The 21,993-nt window shown below is 36.0% G+C and overlaps 2 protein-coding genes across 2 annotated transcripts; one reads left to right on the forward strand and one right to left on the reverse strand.

The window, feature by feature from the left end:
• Positions 1–2,304: 2,304 nt before the first annotated feature.
• On the reverse strand, positions 2,305–2,838 carry LOC110683133. Its single transcript, XM_021859482.1, has one exon. The coding sequence runs from the start codon at positions 2,836–2,838 to the stop codon at positions 2,305–2,307; it is 534 nt and encodes a 177-aa protein (XP_021715174.1).
• A 13,022-nt stretch (positions 2,839–15,860) lies between these two features.
• LOC110683016 (PHD finger protein ALFIN-LIKE 4-like) lies at positions 15,861–21,103 on the forward strand. The gene is made up of 5 exons (XM_021859354.1): positions 15,861–16,239; positions 16,362–16,394; positions 17,650–17,878; positions 18,435–18,576; positions 20,520–21,103. The coding sequence occupies exons 1-5, from the start codon at positions 16,143–16,145 to the stop codon at positions 20,772–20,774; spliced, it is 756 nt and encodes a 251-aa protein (XP_021715046.1). The 5' UTR covers positions 15,861–16,142; the 3' UTR covers positions 20,775–21,103.
• The last annotated feature ends 890 nt before the right edge of the window (positions 21,104–21,993 follow it).

Consider the following 21,993-nt stretch of genomic DNA (forward strand, 5'->3'; position numbering starts at 1 on the left):
CGCCTGGCGAGTTTTTAATTCTTGTGTAGCAACGTGCACCATATACCTTTTGCTCCAATATACAGATCAATCTTTGACTTATAAGTAAACTTAGCATATGGTTTTGATAGTAGCAGTGGCTAATGGATGTTAATTCTGTTAAAGAACGTTTCTGGTGAGAATGCAAACCTTTCTTCCTAAATTTACTTGATTTTACCCCTCTTTGTCAACGAGGAAATTTCAGAGTTAGGCCTTGTTTGGTTCACCTTATTTTTACTGATCTGATCTGATTGTCTGATTTGACCAAACTTTGACCTTAAGTGTATGATAATCTATAAGGAAAAAATATATCAAGTGGGATCTTGTTAGATTAGTAATAATGTGTAGTTTATTAATATGTAATTTTCACAATTTTTTTTCATTACGAAATTAGAATATTTAGCGATAAAAAATCGCACATAAAACGATGTTCTGATCTGAACTTATTTTTTCTGATCTGATCTGATCTGAACCTATTATTTTTGAAATAAGTAAAAATAAGTTGAACTAAAATCTATATATACCGGTTTAGTTTCATTATTTTAGGGGAAAATGTGGATGAGTATATATAAAATGTTGTCCTCATTAGAGAGTGTTTTGGTGAATATTCGAAATAGTTTATTTTTGATGTTGACCGGCCAAATCTCAAAATTGCACCATAAAAGCATTCATAAAATAATAAGTCTTGTATAAGGCGGGTGTACGTTAATTTTATTGTAAAACGATCCGTTTGAAGGTAATTTTAACTATTTTTATGGTAACTTTAACCACTTAAAGAGTAGTTTTTAATTTGTTGTTGGTTTGAATTTTATTTTAATGTGTAATTTCTTATAGATTCATGATTATATACTACAAAGGCTAATATGATTAATTTAATACATTAAATTTTGCATATAACCACCTTTTAAATCTTGTTCTTTTGCATATAACCACCTTTTAAAATTTTTTTTGCAAAAGACCACCAATTTTAAAAATTTTGTTGCAACTTACCACCAGTTCAATGTAGAACAGTTGGTGGGTTTGGCTAAAAAAGTGGTAAGTTGCAACAAAATTTTAAAATTGGTGGCCTTTTGCAACATTTTGTTTAAAAAGGTGGTTATATGCAAAAAAAAAAAGATTTAAAAGGTGGTTTTATGCAAAATTTCCTAAATTTTTTGTAACATAAAATTTATTATTAGAATAATAATAACTTTTGTAGTATAAAGAGTATTTAAATACTTTTATAATAACTTTTACCCGTCTTACAATAAATTAAAGTACACTAGCCTTTTTGGAGAATTTGTGTTCATAAAAACATTATTGGATTTGTTTCTGTCCCATATGGTGATGCTTATTTCATTTTACATGGTCTTATTTCATTTCTTTCACCATCCATATCAATAATTACGCATTAACACAATTATAAAAAGGTGTTATTACTACTACATATTGAGACAACCAACATATTTCATATGACTGGTTTTTGTATTTACTAGCTTAGGTTTCGTGTCATGCACAATAATTTTCAATGACTATTTTTTAAATTAACATTATATTAAAATTTTCAACTTTCATATGTTAGGCCTTGTTCATTTCACCTTAAAAAAAAATATTCAGTTCGGTAAAAATTACTTCAGTTCAGCAAAAATAATTTTAGTTCAGTAAAAATAATTTCAGTTTAGTAAAAATCAGTAAACTTATAGAAGAAATATAATAGAAAATCAGTAAAAATAATTTCAGTTTAGCAAAAATAATTTCAGTTCAGTAAAATTAATTTCAGTTCAGTAAAAATAATTTAAGTTCAATAAAAATAATTTCAGTTCAGTAAAAATAATTTCAGTTCAGCAAAAATAAGGTGAAGTGAACGGGGCCTTATACTCATATCAATTGAATGCTGAAAACAACAAAAATGACAGGAAAAAAATCACATTAAGAGTAATCAACATGTGTCATTCTTGGCAAGTATTATTGAAGTATCCATAGTAATTATCGATTATTGATTGATAAAAATTCTAATAATAAATTATTCAAGGAAATAACAAAAGTATCATTTATTGATTTGATATATATGTAGCTTCCATCACATAATTAAAAAAAATATATATATGATCTTGTTCTAATAAACGTAGTATACATAATATGTCTTTCCCAAAAATAAAAAATACTCCATATGTCACAAATTATGTAAAGAATATTTTTCTTTTGGCTTAAATTTATAATTGTCAATATGTTTTTTTTTTTTGAAGCAAACATCAAATCAGGATGGTGAAGAGAGTATTTTTTTTTTGACGGGGAGCAAAAAATTTATTAATTAACCAAAGCATCCATAATTACATACGGGGTTACATTTGGGGGAACATGATTTTCCCAAATTTGCTCAAAATCAGAAGGAAAGAAGTTTGCAAGGTTGTGTGCCATTGTGTTGCCGTCCCTCCTAACATGGCTCCGTTGAAGCCTGTCAAAAGAAGTGCTCTGTGCCATAGCGTCGCCCAACACCAAATCTAGCTCAGTGTTATAGTGTGCTTCCTTCGAGAGTCTTGAGATGATGGTTTGGCAATCAGATTCGATGATTGCGTTGGTGCAGCCATATCTCAGGCCTAATCGTATAGCCCATACAATTGCCTTTGCTTCAGCTACTTCTATTGACCACCATGCTCTAATCCTTCTCGTTGCAGCAAATAGGACAACCCCTTGATCATCTCTAGCAACAACACCCAGACCTACCCATCCATCATTCAAGAGGGAAACATCTGTATTGATTTTGATAGTTCCACAGGGCGGAGGGAGCCATCTTTTTGGCCTGGAGCACGATGTAGCTACGGCAGCATTTCTCCTGGCCATTGATGCTTCTGAGTTCTCCTCTACCCATCTTAGGACACGAGCAATAAGGACTTCTATGGGGGAGTCCCTGCCTTGGAAGATCTTTGCATTTCTTTCCTGCCATTTCCCCACAACAGAAGCATGCCACGCTGTTTTACATCCTCTGCCACATTCTTCCAGCTTTCAATAAGGTCACAAGGTGATAGGGAGTCCACCTTTTCTTGCATTTCAGCACAACCCATCCTGTACCATAGGTCTTCAATGCGCTTACACTTAAAGAAAGCGCGTTGCCAAGTTTCAGATTCACTATTACACCAAGGACACAGATCTTCCTCCACCAAATGGCGGTGCTTCAAGAGCCAACGTACAGGGATTGTATTAGTACATAGCCTCCATAAAAAATTTCGTGTTTTTGGGAACACATTTTCTTTCCACATATCTACCCAAGCACGATGGAAATCGTCAAGGTCGCAGCCCTTGCCAAGCATATAGGTTGTTTTGACGCTATAAACACCATCCTTTGAGAAAGCCCATGTCACTTCGTCGGGAGGAGTTCTTGAGCTAAGAGGGATTTCAAGAATTCTCTTTACATCCCTTTCATTGAAGTGGGCTTTGATTAAATCAAAATCCCACGTCATGTTCTCAAAATTGATAAGGTCACTTACTGTGTTTAGCTCCGGTGTAGGCGTGCTTGTAGCAAATCTGCCCTCATCATCACAGACCCATGGTTCCGTCCAAATATTAATGCTGCTTCCGTTCCCTACTCGCCATAGAACCCCTTCTTTTACTAGAGCCTTTGATCCCCATATACTTTTCCAAGAGAAACTGCCTCCATGACCAAGATAGGAGCTTAGGAAGTCCGAGTTATCGTAGTATTTTGCCTTCATCACTCGGCTTAGGAGAGAGGTATTTTTTGTCATCATCCTCCACGCCTGTATACCAAGGAGGGCTACATTGAATACCTCCATGTCCCGAAACCCCATCCCTCCTAAGCATTTGAGGGTGTACATTGAATCCCAGCTCTTCCAATGTATACGTCTTCGCCCTACGCTTTGGCCCCACCAGAAATTAGCCATAGCCGAGTGAATTTTCCTAATTACCTCCGTGGGAAATTTGTAGACTCCCATGAGGTAAGTAGGAATCGCCTGGATCACGGACTTCAATAGAACTTCTTTCCCAGCTTGAGATAACAGTTTTTCCTTTCACCCCTGCAACTTCTTCCACACTCAATCTAAAATTGCTTCAAAAATACTCCTTTTCGACCTCCCCAAAATATTCGGAATACCAAGGTATTTTTCATGACGATCAACCAGTTTCATTTTCAGAATCCCCAAAATCTCTTCTTGTTGCTCAGTTCGAACCCCTCTATTGAAAGAAACTTCCGACTTCTCATAATTAATTTTTTGCCCCGATGCTGCTTCATACTGGTTGAGAATATCAACAATGTTTGAGCATTCCTGTCGATTTTCTCTAGTAAAGAGGAGACTGTCATCTGCAAACAGAAGATGAGAGATTTCTGGACCATTCCTGCTGGCTTTCACGCCATGAATTTCCTTATTTGCAACCTTACTCTGAATCATATGAGAGAAAGCGTCAGCCACAATAATAAAAAGGTAAGGAGATAGAGGGTCACCTTGACGTAATCCACGGGAAGGGGTCACCGCACCACAGACTTCACCATTTATGACGAAGGAGTATTTTACCGTAGAGACAAGCGTCATCACTAAGTTTACCCACCTCCCATCAAACCCCATCTTCAAAAGTTATTGCCGTAAAAAGCCCCATTCGACTCGATCATAGGCCTTGCTCATGTTTAGCTTCATTGCAATGTGACCTTTCCGGCCCCTGCTTCTCTTCTTCATAGAATGGAAACACTCCAGGGCAATAAGAGCATTATCAGTGATCAATCGGCCCGGAACAAAAGCACTTTGGTTTTCAGAAATTATCTCTGTTAAAACATCTTTCAGTCTAATCACTAGAAATTTTGAGACCAATTTATAAATCACGTTACAGAGGCTAATAGGGCGAAAATCTACAGCAAATTTTGGCTCACTAACCTTCGGAATGAGGGCTATATTAGTTTTATTCACATTTTCCGACAGGCCATTTCCATTCAAAATCCCAATTACAAAATTTGCTACATCATTGCCTACAATATGCCAAAAACGTTGATAGAAAATAGCATGCATACCATCCGAACCTGGGGCTTTACTGGGGTGCATCTGTTTAAGGGCCGTATAGACGTCTTCCTTTGTGTAGCGTCTCATTAGTTTGTCATTCATGGCTTGTGAGATTTTTGCTGGAACCTTGCTCATAACTTGTTCAAGCTCGTTATTTGTAGGTTCTGATGATGCGAAAATGCCTTCAAAATAATCACAGATTATTGTCGTTATTTCCTGATCATCACTTCTCCATACCCCATCCTTATCCCAAAGGCCACTGATCGTATTCTTTCGTTGACGTTGTGAAGCTTTGTGATGGAAATACTTCGTGTTTCTGTCGCCTTCTTTGATTTCCGCCACTCTCGACCTGACGTGCCAGTAGGCCTCTTGTTTCCCCTCCAGTTCGTCCAGCCTCTCTTCAAGCTCAATACATTTTCTACAACTCTCTTCGTCAATTGGCTGCTCTTGAGCATTCTGCAGTGCATATTCAGTCTCGGCAATTTGCTTTCTCAAGTTATTAAAATGCGCATCACTCCAGCTTTGCAACTTCTTCCCCACCACTGCCACTTTCCCCAACACATCTACGCACACACTCCCCTCCCAAGCATCCCTGATAATATCCTCACACCCTTCATCAGCTATCCAAAAAGACTCGAATTTGAAGTCTTTTTTCCTTTTCTTCTTCTTTTTTATCAAGGTGTCATTGTAATGGAGTAATATAGGGGAGTGGTCTGATTTGATTCTTACTATGTGATCAACATACGCTTTTTCATAGATTGCACACTGATAGGCTTATCGCGTACCTAACAAAAATAACCTAACTATTCCTTCTAACTGTGTAGTAGGGCAAGTAAGGATCGAATCCCAAGAGACTATGGTTCATTCAATTAATCAGACTCAATTAATCACTAAGCACGTGACCAATCAATAATGGATGATAATAATCAACTAATTTATTAAATAACACAATTAACTAGAGGAAATATTAATCAATAAACTAAAGCATCCAAGATCAAGCATCACCACGATTATGATTGATAAACTAATAAATCTACCCCCAATATATAAATCAATTGACAAGAAGAAAAGCAATCCCTAATAATAATACCAAAGGTCTCTTCCGAGTTATCAATGGCTTCCCAAATTAACTATCAAGCCTACTTCCGTGGAATCAAGCGAATAAGGGACATTAAACACCATGCCTAGATTCCTAATTATTCAATCATCTACTTCCGTGATGATCTTCAAACCCTTAATTGAAATAACCTAATCCCGTTAATACCCAACTTCCGTTGCAATAAGAACAAAGGGATGATAACAATACTAATTATCCCTAATCTAGTATTGGCATAAACACAATCAATTAAGCATGTCAATTGGGATTATTATTGGGGAATTTAAAGATCTACTTTATACATCAATCATAATCGGGCTTAGCAAGATCCCGGATTAAGGAAACTACTCACAAATCATAATTAAATCAAAAACAAGATCTAATAGAGAACACATAATTAAAGAACTATAAAATAAATAAAAGAGATGGAAAGTAAGAAATACCAAATACTTCAATTGATGATCTTGAATTCTTGAGGAACAATTAATAAAACTAGGATTAAAGATTGAAATTGCTTAAGAAAATAAAACTAGGGTTCTTGAGAGTTTTCTAGGGCTTAAGGAGAAAACTAATGAAAAACTAACTGTCTAAAAGTTAATTACAAAAGGGTATTTATACCCCCAAAAGATAATATTTCGGAAAAATAAGAAAATACGCGTTCTTGAGCTTTGCCCGGTCTGACCGGGCGGACCTCGCCCGATCGGGCGGAGGAAGGCTGCGTAAAATACGACAGTTTTCCTTCTTTGCCCGGTCTGACCGGGCGAACCTCGCCCGGTCGGGCGCGCGTAACACGTTTCCAAAATTGCATCTCATAACTTGATTTCTTCATCGCCCGGTCTGACCGGGCGAAGCCTGCCCGATCGGGCATTCCACATAAATTTCAGTTCTTGGCTATCAACTCTTCCGAATCTACTAAAAACACGTCCAATTGCCTAGAAACGCTTCATATTCCTGAAAAGCTTACTAAAACAATCGAATACACTAAAGAAGAGATTGTTAGCAAGAAATAGCTCCGTAGAGCTCAAAACCATGTAAAATCATGCAATCAAACCGGGGAAAACCATTGTATAAAACACGTATATCAAATTCCCCCAAGCTAAACCTTTGCTTGTCCCTAAGCAAAGCAATGAATAAATAAATCAATACTTCACCCCAAAAGTAACTCAAATCAATAAATACGATTAAAGGTAAACTCGACAGTTATGCATCAAAGTCAACCAATCAAATCCATCTAACTACTCATCCTGTCTGACAATGGTCAAATAGAGCAAACCACAAGAGCATATAGAATTCAAGACTAGTGTTCACACACTCAACTCTCATTTATGTGGCGAGTAAAAGATATACTCGGTCGCTCTCCATCCAACTCCTTTAAATGTGAACAATGCCCTCCCAAGCTCACGCACTCGTGTGTTTTAAGAAAACAAGCACTCAACCTAGCAGTCGACTCGAAATATATCAAATCATTCTTTGCATTGGAAAACAACTAATTTCACATTCACACAACTCTATGCACAAAGGTCAGAAGGTCTTCAAAGCTTGTAATGTAAGGCTAGGGTAAAAGGTGGGAAATATTTGGGAAAATGTAAGAGTAAAGCTATGCTTAAGGGAGCCAAAATCCTAATAAATAAAACCAAGGTCAAAACAAATTAATGACCAAATCATCTCCAACACAACTCAGCTCTACCAAAAATTCACCAAACATCCCAATTATATTAAAAATTTCCAACACTTAAAATTTCACTCATATATACAAAATATAAAATTATAGAACTTGAGTAAACAAACAAACTTTGAACTCTCTTTTTTTTTCCTTGAGCAGCCTTCAATTAGAACACTTGAACATTGAAACAATTTTTTTTCCTTTGCTCTTTCTTTTTCTTTTTTTTATCTCACATTGGAATTTTTTTTTCTTTGCACAATAAATTTTCAATTTTTTTTCAATCCACAACAATAAGAACAAATAAAAAACTTCTCAAATCCACCCAAAATTGTGCAAATTACATGCACACTACAACTCCCTCACCTCACTCACTATTAGCTCCCCCAAGCCAAGCTTGGGACTAGTAACCAATGGGGCTTAAATAGGCTTGTAATGTGGCAAAATAAACAATAAAAGGGCACAAGCAACAACATGGGTAGCAAGAAGGGAACAAATGTATCTAATATCGTCTGAAGGCCACCTAGAGGAACAAATGCCTTCGTCCTCCTCAATGTGCATATTAATGAGTCATGCAAACGTTACTCAAAGTTATAAACCAATACTCAACTTCATTGACATACCAGGAACTAACACACATTCCTAACCAAATCAACTAGTCAAGCACTATATTCACAAGTAGTTGGGCAAAATTGACTCATGTTAAGACATCCAAGCAATCAAACATCAAATCATGGCTAACCTATCCACAATACTCGTCATCATATACCAAGAATTAAAACAATTTTCATGAATGGGGCACAGGGAAGCATGATTTATTATTCATTGGATCGTATTTTTTGTATGTTTTTTTTCTTTTTCAAAGCAATAAAATCTAACCTAGAAAGCAATAAAATCTAGACTATGAAAGAAATAAAACTAAACTGAATACGTCAAAAAACAAAAAGAGAGAGAAAAGAAAGATACCTTAATCCAAAAATCTCCCCCAAGCCAAAATCAGACAATGTCCTCATTGTCTTAAAGGGAAGCTAGTAGTCAAGGCGACTACTACTTATCATCATCACCACAACAATGTCACCAAAGCCTCGAGGATTTCAATGCATCTCTTTGGAACAAATTTGGGCAAGAATGAAACAAAGTGTTAGTGGGAAAAATATAAAAATTGAGTTATGCGTACTATTCTGATCATAACTTTTTTTGTATAAATTATAATGCAGTGATTCTAATTGTGTTGGAAAGTAGACTTGAAGAGCTTTCCAACGATAGGTCACACGCAAAAATCCGATAAGAAACGTAAAAGTTACGGCCTGTTGAACTTGAGCAGTTTTGCTGATCCGTACGCGCGCCCGATCGGGCGAGCTCTGCCCGAGCGAACCCGAGTACAATCCAGCTTTCTTCTCCTTTAAAATCGAAACCTTTCTAGATCAAAACCTACACATATAGAAACTCCCACAAGAATAAAATATCCTCTCCTTACCTCTCTAAAATAAAACAAACGAAAACACAAAAATTAGAAAAGACTAAAATAAAAATAATGAAATACGGGTTGCCTCCCGTAAAGCGCTAGTTTATCAAGGTCTTAAGCTTGACCATTCTCCTTCCATCAGAAGAACTTAACGCCTTGAGTAACTTATCATACGCTCCTGCAAACATTTCATTAAGCACTATATAGGGCTCAATTGCAAGCACAGTAATCCTTACATAGAAAAGATTAGGAGCACACAAAGAAAACTCAAGGTAAAAAGAAAAATCAAAAGAAAAAGATGAAGATACACCACAACCTTCTGCTTCCTCCGCTAAAAATTTAGAATTAATAGAACGAACATGGAGGTAGTCTTGTTCTGTATCATCACCCAATAACGACTCTATTATTTTACGCTCACGAATAAGTTCATTACCAAAGGAAAAAGAATTTTCAACCATTGGTTCTACAACCAATGACTTTTCAACCAATGGTTCTACAACTAATGATTCTTCTTCTATTGGAACCAATGATACCTCAACCACTGATTCTATAACCAATGACTCTTTAACCATCGGTTTTTCAACAAATGATTCTTCCTCCGACGTATTATACAAATTATGATAATATTCATCATGAATCCTCCAATAAATTTCATTTAGAACAAACTGTTTTTCAGAATAATCATATACGAATGGAAAGATTCTAAAATCATCCGGAGCTCGAACAAAATACTCACTATAAGGGCAATCAGGGTTTTCATGATAAAGATAATAACAAGAACAATGGCCAGATGCAAGACGTGACAATAAATCATCCATCTCCAAGGCATGTATATCATCAACTCATAAGATAAAAAGAAGTTAATAATAGCCAAAGCAACAAACCAAAAGCTTAGCAAAAAAAACGAATCACAAATAATTAGATGAAAACCGTTAGTCCCCGGCAACGGCGCCAAAATTTGATAGGCTTATCGCGTACCTAACAAAAATAACCTAACTATTCCTTCTAACTGTGTAGTAGGGCAAGTAAGGATCGAATCCCAAGAGACTATGGTTCATTCAATTAATCAGACTCAATTAATCACTAAGCACGTGACCAATCAATAATGGATGATAATAATCAACTAATTTATTAAATAACACAATTAACTAGAGGAAATATTAATCAATAAACTAAAGCATCCAAGATCAAGCATCACCACGATTATGATTGATAAACTAATAAATCTACCCCCAATATATAAATCAATTGACAAGAAGAAAAGCAATCCCTAATAATAATACCAAAGGTCTCTTCCGAGTTATCAATGGCTTCCCAAATTAACTATCAAGCCTACTTCCGTGGAATCAAGCGAATAAGGGACATTAAACACCATGCCTAGATTCCTAATTATTCAATCATCTACTTCCGTGATGATCTTCAAACCCTTAATTGAAATAACCTAATCCCGTTAATACCCAACTTCCGTTGCAATAAGAACAAAGGGATGATAACAATACTAATTATCCCTAATCTAGTATTGGCATAAACACAATCAATTAAGCATGTCAATTGGGATTATTATTGGGGAATTTAAAGATCTACTTTATACATCAATCATAATCGGGCTTAGCAAGATCCCGGATTAAGGAAACTACTCACAAATCATAATTAAATCAAAAACAAGATCTAATAGAGAACACATAATTAAAGAACTATAAAATAAATAAAAGAGATGGAAAGTAAGAAATACCAAATACTTCAATTGATGATCTTGAATTCTTGAGGAACAATTAATAAAACTAGGATTAAAGATTGAAATTGCTTAAGAAAATAAAACTAGGGTTCTTGAGAGTTTTCTAGGGCTTAAGGAGAAAACTAATGAAAAACTAACTGTCTAAAAGTTAATTACAAAAGGGTATTTATACCCCCAAAAGATAATATTTCGGAAAAATAAGAAAATACGCGTTCTTGAGCTTTGCCCGGTCTGACCGGGCGGACCTCGCCCGATCGGGCGGAGGAAGGCTGCGTAAAATACGACAGTTTTCCTTCTTTGCCCGGTCTGACCGGGCGAACCTCGACCGGTCGGGCGCGCGTAACACGTTTCCAAAATTGCATCTCATAACTTGATTTCTTCATCGCCCGGTCTGACCGGGCGAAGCCTGCCCGATCGGGCATTCCACATAAATTTCAGTTCTTGGCTATCAACTCTTCCGAATCTACTAAAAACACGTCCAATTGCCTAGAAACGCTTCATATTCCTGAAAAGCTTACTAAAACAATCGAATACACTAAAGAAGAGATTGTTAGCAAGAAATAGCTCCGTAGAGCTCAAAACCATGTAAAATCATGCAATCAAACCGGGGAAAACCATTGTATAAAACACGTATATCACACACCATGATACCGACCCTAGAAATCTGTCCAGCCTTTCTCGGACCCTTGTCTCCGGACTTCTACCTCTCTCCCAAGTATACCAGGTTCCTCTATATCCCAGGTCACGCAAGTCACAATCAGAAACCACCTCCCTAAAATTATCCATTTCTTTCCACTCTCTAAGTGCTCCACCCTCCCTCTCATCATAAGATAATAACTCATTAAAATCCCCCCCAACAAAATTGGAACCTCATCCTCACATAATTGTCTAATGAGATGCCAAGTATTAATTTTTTCTTCTGCTTTAGCCCACCCATAAATTCCTGCAAATCTCCATTTTCGAGCCCCCTCCACCCAAATATCACCACAAATGTGGTGATGCGAAAACGAAACTAGTCTGAAATCCACCTTATCCCCCCAATATATACATAAGCCACCAGAACGACCTCTACTAGAGACTCCAAAAGCACCATGAAAACCCAAGGTACCTTTTATTCCCTCTACTGCTGTATTCTCGACCATCGTCTCGGATATGAAAAGAATTTCCGGGCTAAACTTTTGACTCCATTTTTGGAGTCGACGAACTGATCGGGGGTTGCCCATACCCCGACAGTTCCAGGCTAGCACACTCATTGGGTGCGGCGGGGTTGGTCATCGCCAACCTCCGCCAATGGCCCCACACCATTCAGAAAAGTAGTGTAAATAATCTTCTTTCCAACATGATGTTCATCCTCCACATCCCCACCTTCTTCCCTACTACGTTTCCCCATTTCAACCAGCTTTCCTTCTTTCTTTTTCCCTCCTTCTCCCACCCTACTTAATCTTTTCCACTGCTTTCTCCCCCCTCTCCCCCCAATTTATTCTCTAAATTTGTTCAGCTTAGTAGTATTGGTGTCTTTATCAGGACCACGATCTCCTTCTATAGCAAAGGTACTCTCCTGAACTGTCTTTCCCCCAACTGATCCACTCCTTATTTCTCCCACTACCACATCAACATGGATTTGGTGACTATCTTCGAGGGTTTCTTCGGGCTGCCCTTCTTTGCTTGATGCTTATAGCGACTGTGTAGACAAAGGAGTATTCTCATCCCTTTCGAAACTCTCCTCCCTATTAACATAAATTGGAGAAGTAGGTTTTGTGATGAATAGCTTTCGCACTGCATTGCTCAAATCCACTGCATCATCCAGACTTTCATTCTTCGTTGCCTTCCAAGGGGTATTAACTCTCAGTTTTTCACTAAAATTTCTGCGAATACCATTCTCCTCACAATCTTTTTCGCCATGGCCAAGTAATCCACAAATGTAGCAAAAGACAGGCAGCCTCTCGCATTTATTTGGCACATTCATAATCCTTGCCCTGTTCGTAATTCCACCGTCTTCTTAAGTGGTTTGTTAACATCAATGCGAACGCGAATTCTTAAGGATTTATTAATCCCAATTGCGTCTGATTTGTCCATAGTAACATACGTTCCGATCTTGTCTCCAATCCTCCTAGCATTGTCTTCATTACTTCTACCCCTAAAGGGTAAGTCATAAATGCGTACCCAAAAAGGCACAGAATTCAGAGGGATTTCAGAAGGTTTCATGTTACCTTTAGCATCGTCCAGAATCATGACATGATGATCGAAGTGCCAAGGTTGCGATTCCATGACAGTCTGCTTATCTCTCCAATGATGGAATTGGAAGAAAAAGAGTTTTTCTCCAATTACGTTCGCCTCACATCCATGCTTAGGGTTCCATAATTTCTTCAAAGTATTAATTAAGGCGTTTGAATTAATGTTTCGAGCAGTGTGAATCCTTCCTACCACAACCAATTCGATCTGCGCATCCTCTTCATCCCCTCCTCCGTCCACCCAATCAACATTAGGCGGGTCCGTATTGAGGTCTAAGATATCAGTGTTTCCTTTTCCAGAAATTGCCATGGTTTTGAGAAAACTCGATCACAAAAGTGAATAAAAGGAGATTAAAAGAAAATTTTTTATCAAAACTTCGAGATTGAAGCAAAAAACTAGCAAAGAGCTAGATGGAAACCCTCCCAAGAGAAAACCCTAGAGGGACTTTTTTTATTTTTATCCTCTACCCCATGATAAACTTGATTCTGGTGAAGAGAGTATTTTGTAAGTAATAATTAAAGTTGTGCATTGCTAAATGTGACAATTAGCTGTTTGGAATCATAAATGTAAGAGGCTAAATTCACGGGGAAGAGGATCAAATATGGTGAAAGAAAGTTGTGGATGGGATTTGTGTGACTACTTTTGGATCCTATAATTTGAATTTGAAAGACTATTGAAAATTCTATGTAATTGATACGCTTATTTACATTTTTTAATAAAGGCTTTAAAAGTGGCAAGATTAAAGATATTGTCTTTCCTTTTATTTTCTAGATTTTCAACTAAAATTTATCTATATTTGTAATCCGTTGAAATGAAAGTTAGGTCTTGTTTACTTCCCCTTATTTTTGCTGAATTGAAATTAATATTATTGAACTGAAATTATTTTTGTTGAACTTAAATTATTTTTGCTGAATTGAAATTAATCTTATTGAAATGAAATTATTTTTGTTAAACTTAAATTATTTTTGCTGAATTGAAATTAATCTTATTGAACTGAAATTATTTTTGTTGAACTTGAATTATTTTTGCTGAATTGAAATTAATTTTACTTAACTGAAATTATTTTTACTGATTCCCTATTATATTTCTTCTTTAAAATTACTGATTTTTACTAAATTGAAATTATTTTTACTAAACTGAATTATTTTTACTGAACTGAAATTATTTTTACTAATATATTTGTAAGGTGAAATGAATAGGGCCATACAATTTTATAGACTATACTCGTAGAAACAAAACAATAGAAATTGAGACTAATGGAGAGTCACTTCATACCATGCTTCTAACTTCTGGCCCAAATTATCACCATGAATTGGCTACTGCGATTTATGATGTAGCAAGGATCTTGAAGAAATTTGAAGTGGCCGTTGATTGTTACCCATGTTCCTAGGGAGAGGAATGAGTTGGCACATAGACTTGCGGGTTCTTGGGAAAAACATGGCCGTAGGTTACAACAAGACTCATCATTTCCTTGTTCCTGAACGTGTGCAGAACATATATCAAACTGAATTGGCTGAGGCTATGGCTGCTAATCAGCACTAGTTCTGCTGCTTGTCTTTTGCTGTGTTTGGATCAAACTTGGTTGTTGTTAGTATATACTTTTGGTAATGGACAATATCTAGATCAAACTTGGTCCCCTCGATGGTATTAATGGTCAGTATGTTGACCTTATTTTGTGCAGCATCAATTTTCAGTTTGTAAATATAGTGATGCTGGTTGTAATTAAACTAATGGCTTTAGCCTATTAATAATATAATTCTCTGTTTTATGTTAAAAAATAAAAAAGACAAGCTTCTAACAAAAAGAGGAGGATGTTCAACTTTTTAGTACAGTCGAAGAAATCATAATTTTGGAAAATACAAACTTGTGAATTTTAGCTAAGAAATGCTATAAACATTAATAGAATAAAAAATTTAAGGTCAATTAGCCAACTTTCAATGGGCCATCACGGGTCAATTCTCAAAGTCTTCCCTAAAAGGAAGAAGTGGTGGTAAGTGGTTGTTGTTCACACATTTTTATTTTTTTCATAAATATTATTGAAATTTACATTAAATAATCAAAATCCCATACCTAAATCATAACCATCCACGTCAGTCATTGCAGCCCCCATCTTAGATTCATCGTTTTTTTCACCGTATACCTCTGAGTTTTTTGTTTATTCACCATATACTCCTAACATTTTTCAAATTCACTCTATACCTCTAATGACAACAAGATAGGTGAAATTTGTTTAAGTATGCATAGAAACCACCTTAGATATCTCCCTCCATCCCCGAAACCACTCCTCTCCTTTCTCCAACCCCCAAACCCATTTTAAATCTCCATAACCTTGATTTTGAGGATAAGAAAAGGAAATTTGGGGTGGTTTTGGGGGGTGGGAAAAAGGAATGTGGGTGATTTCAGGTGTAAGAGAATGTAGTTAGGGTGGTTTAAGGTCATAATTAACCTTAATGATTAACGAAGTTAACGATCATCAGTCATCAAGGGTATATGGTGTATTTTTGTGAAAACTCGGGGGTAGAGAATAAATTTAAAAAAATTTAGGGGTATATGGTAAATAAACAAAAAACTTAGGGATATATGGTGAAAATACCGTAAATTCATCGATACTAAATTTTTTCAAAAATTTTAATCCCCACTTGCAAATCCTAATATTTTTAAACAATTATCATAATCCTATTTTTTGACATCCACATCCGACGCCGAGACCTTCAATTAACTTTTCTCTCTCTCCTCTCAGCTTCAGGTACTTCGCTGCTGCTCCTGCTTCCGCTTAAAATAAACCGAATGTTAATAATTTCTGGTCATCTCTGCTAATTAAATTTCTCAGCACACACACGTTGAATACTCTCTCTCTTCTTCTCCTTCTCTCTCCTCCTTGCTCTCTTTCTCTCTCTACTTCCTGCTCAAATTTGAACCAAAACCCCTCTTTAGATTTCGAGGGAAAATAAAAAAATATGGACGGAAATACACAGTACAATCCTCGAACCGTTGAAGAGGTTTTCAGAGATTTCAAGGGTCGAAGAGCTGGCATGATCAAAGCTCTTACTACTGGTATTACTCTCGATTTTTCATCCCCATTTTTTGATTTTTATTTTTCAGCGCAGTAATTTTTTAGGGTTCTTTGATTTTGTGTTTGTAATAACCGTTGAATTTTCTGGGTTTTTTTGTTGCAGATGTTGAAGAATTTTACCAGCAATGTGACCCAGGTTAGGGTTCTTATAATTTCTTTTCGGATTTGATGTTGAATTTCTGCTTAATTTTTGAAAATTTCTGGGAGTTTATTATTATAATTATAGTGTGCACTAGATTATGTTGAATGTTGATTTATGTGTAGATTTAGCATGTAATGTTTGTTCAATTGACTTTTCGCTTTTTGGGTCCCCAAATTAGGAAAAGGAATGAATCTTTTTCTTTATTTAATGATAATGCTATATATATTGGGAAACTTTTTTTTTTTTAGTAGTTGATTACTGTTTGATTATTTGTGTTTTAATGTACATAAATAGGACTTGTTGTGTTGTCTCAGTAAACTGTAGCAATTATTCTATTGTTATGTTTAGCTGGAATTTTCAATTCCATTTTCGCAATTTTATTGGTTTAGTTGCTTTCAAACTTAATACTTTGGGTTTGTCATGTTAGTTTTTTTTTAGCTCTTGAATGTTTGGTCTTTCATGTTTGAGGAAGCTTTTACAAGCTGCATTCTAACAGTAGAGAATTTTGGGTTCGATAGTAACTCTCTACTATGAGGAAATTGGGATTGGTAGGTTGGTTGCTTTGCTGCTGGTTGGCTTTAGAAAATTACCCTTCCTTTATGTTTCCTTCTTTGCCTCGTTTCCATTTTCGGGTTATGCTTGGTTCTTGTATTACAGTAAGATTCCTTAATAAGCTATACAATATGAGTGGATATCCATGTCTGTTCAGTACTTCTTCTGTTTCTTAATAGATGCATCGCTTTGACTTTTACCCTATTTATATTTTTACTTTACCAATGTTATTTTCTACTAATATGTAAAATTAATGTCATCATTTTAGTTGTTGTTAGGTTAAGGCTATACTAGTAATGACTCTATGTTGTCAAGCTTTTATCCATTTATGGTATGAAAAGGTGTTCGGCGTTCAATTTGTGTAGAAAGATTTGGTGGTCAAAGGTTAGTGAATTCTGATGAGTTAGTTCTGATTTCTGTTCAGGTTAAAGTGGTAACTCTTAAAAAAGTGTACATTTTTTGTATCTGGTACTGAGTATATAAGTGTCTATCTACAGCTGTGATTCAAGCAATAAATTTTTCTGCTGTTATTTGCCTGCAATCTAAGTAGTGGTAGTTGTTGTGCCCTTTCCTCCTCCCCCCACCCCGTTCCCTATTTCTTTTACCTAGCACCAATTGGTTTGCTTGCTTTAATAATTGTTGTAGCAGGTTGGCAGCAAATTCTTTGTTTGGCTTGCTTAACTAGTGCATTTTGCAGAGAAGGAGAACCTTTGTCTATATGGATTTCCAAATGAGCAGTGGGAAGTGAACTTGCCAGCAGAAGAGGTGCCTCCAGAACTTCCTGAGCCTGCTTTGGGTATTAACTTTGCCAGAGATGGCATGCAATCAAAGGACTGGCTGTCACTTGTTGCTGTTCATAGTGATGCATGGTTGCTTTCTGTTGCCTTCTACTTTGGTGCCAGATTTGGTTTCGAAAAATCTGATAGGTGTTTAATTTTCTCCTTTCCACTCAATTTATGTAATGCCAGAATTTATTGCTATACCTGATTCAGGGTATTTGGGAAGTTCCCATGATAGAGCATACCAATTGTTTCAATATATTTTACATTGGAAGTCCTAACTGAAATTTATCTCACAATTTATGAAACTTGCTTCTTCTTCTTCTTCTTCTTCTTTTTTTTTTTCCCAACTCTGGTTATATAATCGAGAGAAATGAGAGGAATGAAAACACAAATGGCCTCTTCTTTGATGGGGACTTGTTGGTTTGGTAAGCATTTTCAGAGTGCAGCCATAATTATTGAATGCAGATGATTTCTTCATCTCCTCCTTGCCTTTTAGTTTTGCAATATTTTTTCATCTTTTAAAAAAGTTTTTCAATATCGGGATATTATGCGTAGCTTTAATTGTTTTTTTTTTTTTTTTTTTGGTCAGATTGTTATTATCTTTGTTCTTATTGCTGTTATTGTTTCTGTTGTTATTATTTAAGATACTATTGGCACTGCTATCATCATTATCAAATTTTTATTCTCATCTTTTTTGCAGGAAGCGTCTGTTTAATATGATCAATGACTTGCCTTCAATATTTGAGGTTGTTAGTGGAAATGCAAAGAAGCAATCAAATTCAAAAGAGAAGACATCAGTTTCAAACAACAGCAGCACCAAATCCAAATCAAACTCAAAATCAGTAAGTCATGTTTATTTGTTAGTTATCTTTGCAAAATGTACATGACTGTATGGGGGTTACATTAATTACAGAAATTGATATGTGCAATGAGAATTGGAGATAGCTGATGTATGTGTCTATTGGAAAATCAATAAGTCATCCAAGAGGAATGATTATGTTGGTAATATGTCTATGGGATAGAACATGTCCATGGATGTGCATATCCTTAGTACTTGCAGTTGGAGTCTTGGAGATTGGAGACCTCCATATCTTGTTTATTTGTGACATGTTGATGTCTAGTACCAGGCAGCTGTAGTAAAGCTCAAATACTACTTTATCTTATTTATCTCAGATATCATTCCGTGAGTTATAAATCTTATATTTCCACATGATATTATCTCAACTGTATGTTGTAGTGTTATACACCAAATATATGAGTATTGTTGTCGACAGAATTTTGGTCTTCTTTTTGTAAATGGTATTCCTTCTATTTGGGGGAATGTTGTATTTGATGATGAGCTGGTAAAATAAAACTTAGTCAAAGCTTCTTGAATGGATTCATCACACTATGCTGTGTTGTGTCCATAACTCCATATCAGTGTTGCTTTATTGATTTTCACCCCATGGCTAGCTGAGTACTTGGGTAGACCTATTCTTGTTCCTGATGATTCTAGCCGGGTAGACCCATGCTTAAGAGTTTTTTCCTGGTGATACTATATACTATTATGTGCAAATCCATTCTTGTTATATAGCTGTTCAGAATAACAAATCAAGTTCTCAAATGAGCATTAGGATTAGGTAGCAACTACATTATTTTTTTGTTGATGTAACCCTCCCTTGTAAATTTATTTTCTTCCATGTTTTCTTTTTTGGGAGTAAGGGGCATTTATTGCAATGAGAAAAGTTCTATACTATGTCATGCTTGTGCTGTACTGGCTCACAATCTCTAAATGATAATAAAACTGGTCTAAATGTATTAGTATTTGAAGCATCTTTTGTGTCTTTGTACTGTTTGCTGGATTTTGTTTTGATTAAAACTACTTATTCTAAAGTAAATCACCATTGACATGATTTTTGTTTTTCTAGAACTTGGGATGTAAGTTATTGTTGCTTGGTTGGACAATGTGTCACTGCTATCTTTTATTGGATTCTTGTCTGTAGCAAATTGGTCTTCTGATGATGATATAGTAAGGCTTGGTGGCGTTGGTGCTTTTGGACTTGTAGAAATTCAATTACATTAAAAGTTTGTTATGATAAGTAAAAATTAGTTTTCATTAGCAAAAATTTTAACAGTTTTGGTCATGTGATAAAAGCAGTAAGCACCACTGAATTAGTTTATTAGCAAAAGTCAAGTTTTGGTCACATTGATTTTTAAAAATTAGGTTTCATCAATATCATTAGTTTTAATAAAAAGAAATTTAAATTTAATTAGTAAAAATCAGTTTTTCAGTAAAAAACAAGGTGAAGTGACATGTGCCTAATTGATCTTAGTAAAGCCTCACTGTGCACTTACTGACTTGAGAATTTTTTGCTATTCCACTGGTAGAAAAGAAAGGTGGGTAGTGAAGGTTAGGTCTGTTCATGAAGAACCTGCTTTTTGTGCTCATCAGTTCATGTTTCAACCTTTTTTGCATCTGCTAGTGGGGATTCTGTAAAAGGCTCATTTTGCAGTGCTTGTAATTACAGTCACATGGGACATTGTCTTTCGAAAAATCTGTGGCTGATATCAATGTTTAAGTCTGATTTTATTGCATGACTACACTATGTAGCTGTCAATGAATGGTCTTTGAGTATATTGTTGCATACTTGCATTTCATCATTATACATTCGATGGCCGTGTATTGAACAGGTCATAAGGTATAGCAATATTTGAAATTACATTGTTACCAAATGCTGTGATCAAAATTTTTGATTGCCCTTTTCATTTGTTTTATTGAATTATAATGAGAGACTTTAAATCGCAGGCCAAGTATTCTTCAAAAGGGCCACAACCACAAAAGGATGAAGAAGATGGTATGGATGAAGAATTTGAAGAGGAACATGGAGATACACTTTGCGGGGCTTGTGGTGATAATTATGCGTCAGATGAATTCTGGATTTGCTGTGATATATGTGAGAGATGGTTCCATGGGAAGTGTGTAAAGATCACTCCAGCTAGGGCTGAGCATATCAAGCAGTACAAGTGCCCATCATGCAGCAACAAAAGAGCAAGGCCTTAATGTTTTTGTTTCAAGTTGGCAATTCACATCACTTCTATTGTACTTCCACTCGTTTGTGGTTATTCTGCTAATTGTGTAGGTGGTAGTTCTTAGTGTCATGCGTTATCAGGTGTTACATTTATGTCCAGACGTGTGTCTAGAATTATGTTAATTCTATCAGCTAGCTTGCAGATTGCTGTGTTATCTTATCAACTGCGCATTCAGATTTGTAATCTACGTTGTAGAGAAGTACTCAGTGACTAACTATTTTCCACTATTCTGAAATCAGTTGTTGATTTTCAGAAGAATACAATTTATTGTGTCTACAGAGTTCTTTAATCTGCTTCCTATTTCTTAATTGTTAGTATTTTCTGTGCTATTTTATGGATTTGCTCAGGCAGGTAAGAAAGTTGGTCAAAGGCCCTGTTATGTATCAAATTCTGCTCAACACTAATTAACTACTTTAAGATAATTAAGAAGAAAAGCTTGAAGGTTAATTGATTGCTTAATGGAATTACAAACTAATGGGGGATAAATATAGCTTTAGGCTATAACTCTCATAGTAGCTTGAGGCTACAAGTCTCTCAAGAGTTCACTCAATTTTTTGGATAATCCTCCCTTCTTGCTACTACGACATACTTATACTAAGGATTGCTAACGGTCAAAGAAGACCTTAAGACTAATACATGTGATACTTAGCTAAAATGGAAAAACCATACATAGACATATAAGAAGCTTGGTTGCTTGCTTTCCTTCTCAATCTTTTAATTAACTTTGTCATATTGCAAAGTAATGCTTCCCTATGCTTCATGTTGCTCCCCTCTCTTGCGCCTCGTGTAAACCCACAAGGGTTGACTCGGGTCATTGACCCGGTCCATGACATCACTCCCCCCTTTGAGTTTCACCTTGTCCTTAAGGTGGAAGGAGGGAAATCGTAAATTCACCGCGTCGAATTCTTCCCATGTAGCCTCAAAGTGCAGTAACCCTTTCCAAGTGAGTAGGACTTAATATGAAAACAAAGCCCTTCTTCCTTCGCCGTACATCGAGCAGCTCCTCTAGCTCCACCACTAATTCCAAGTCGGAGGATAGTTATTTCGGAATGGTGGGGTTGCTGGGAAGGTCTCCGAGTGCCTTCTTAAGCTGTAAAACATGGAAGATCGGGTGTAATTTGCAATCCGATGGCCGTTGCAGCTTGTATGCAACCCTCCCAATCTTTTCCAGCACCTCGAACGGACCATAA

Source organism: Chenopodium quinoa, unplaced genomic scaffold, assembly GCF_001683475.1.
Source record: "Chenopodium quinoa cultivar QQ74 unplaced genomic scaffold, ASM168347v1, whole genome shotgun sequence".
Taxonomy (NCBI): domain Eukaryota; kingdom Viridiplantae; phylum Streptophyta; class Magnoliopsida; order Caryophyllales; family Amaranthaceae; genus Chenopodium; species Chenopodium quinoa.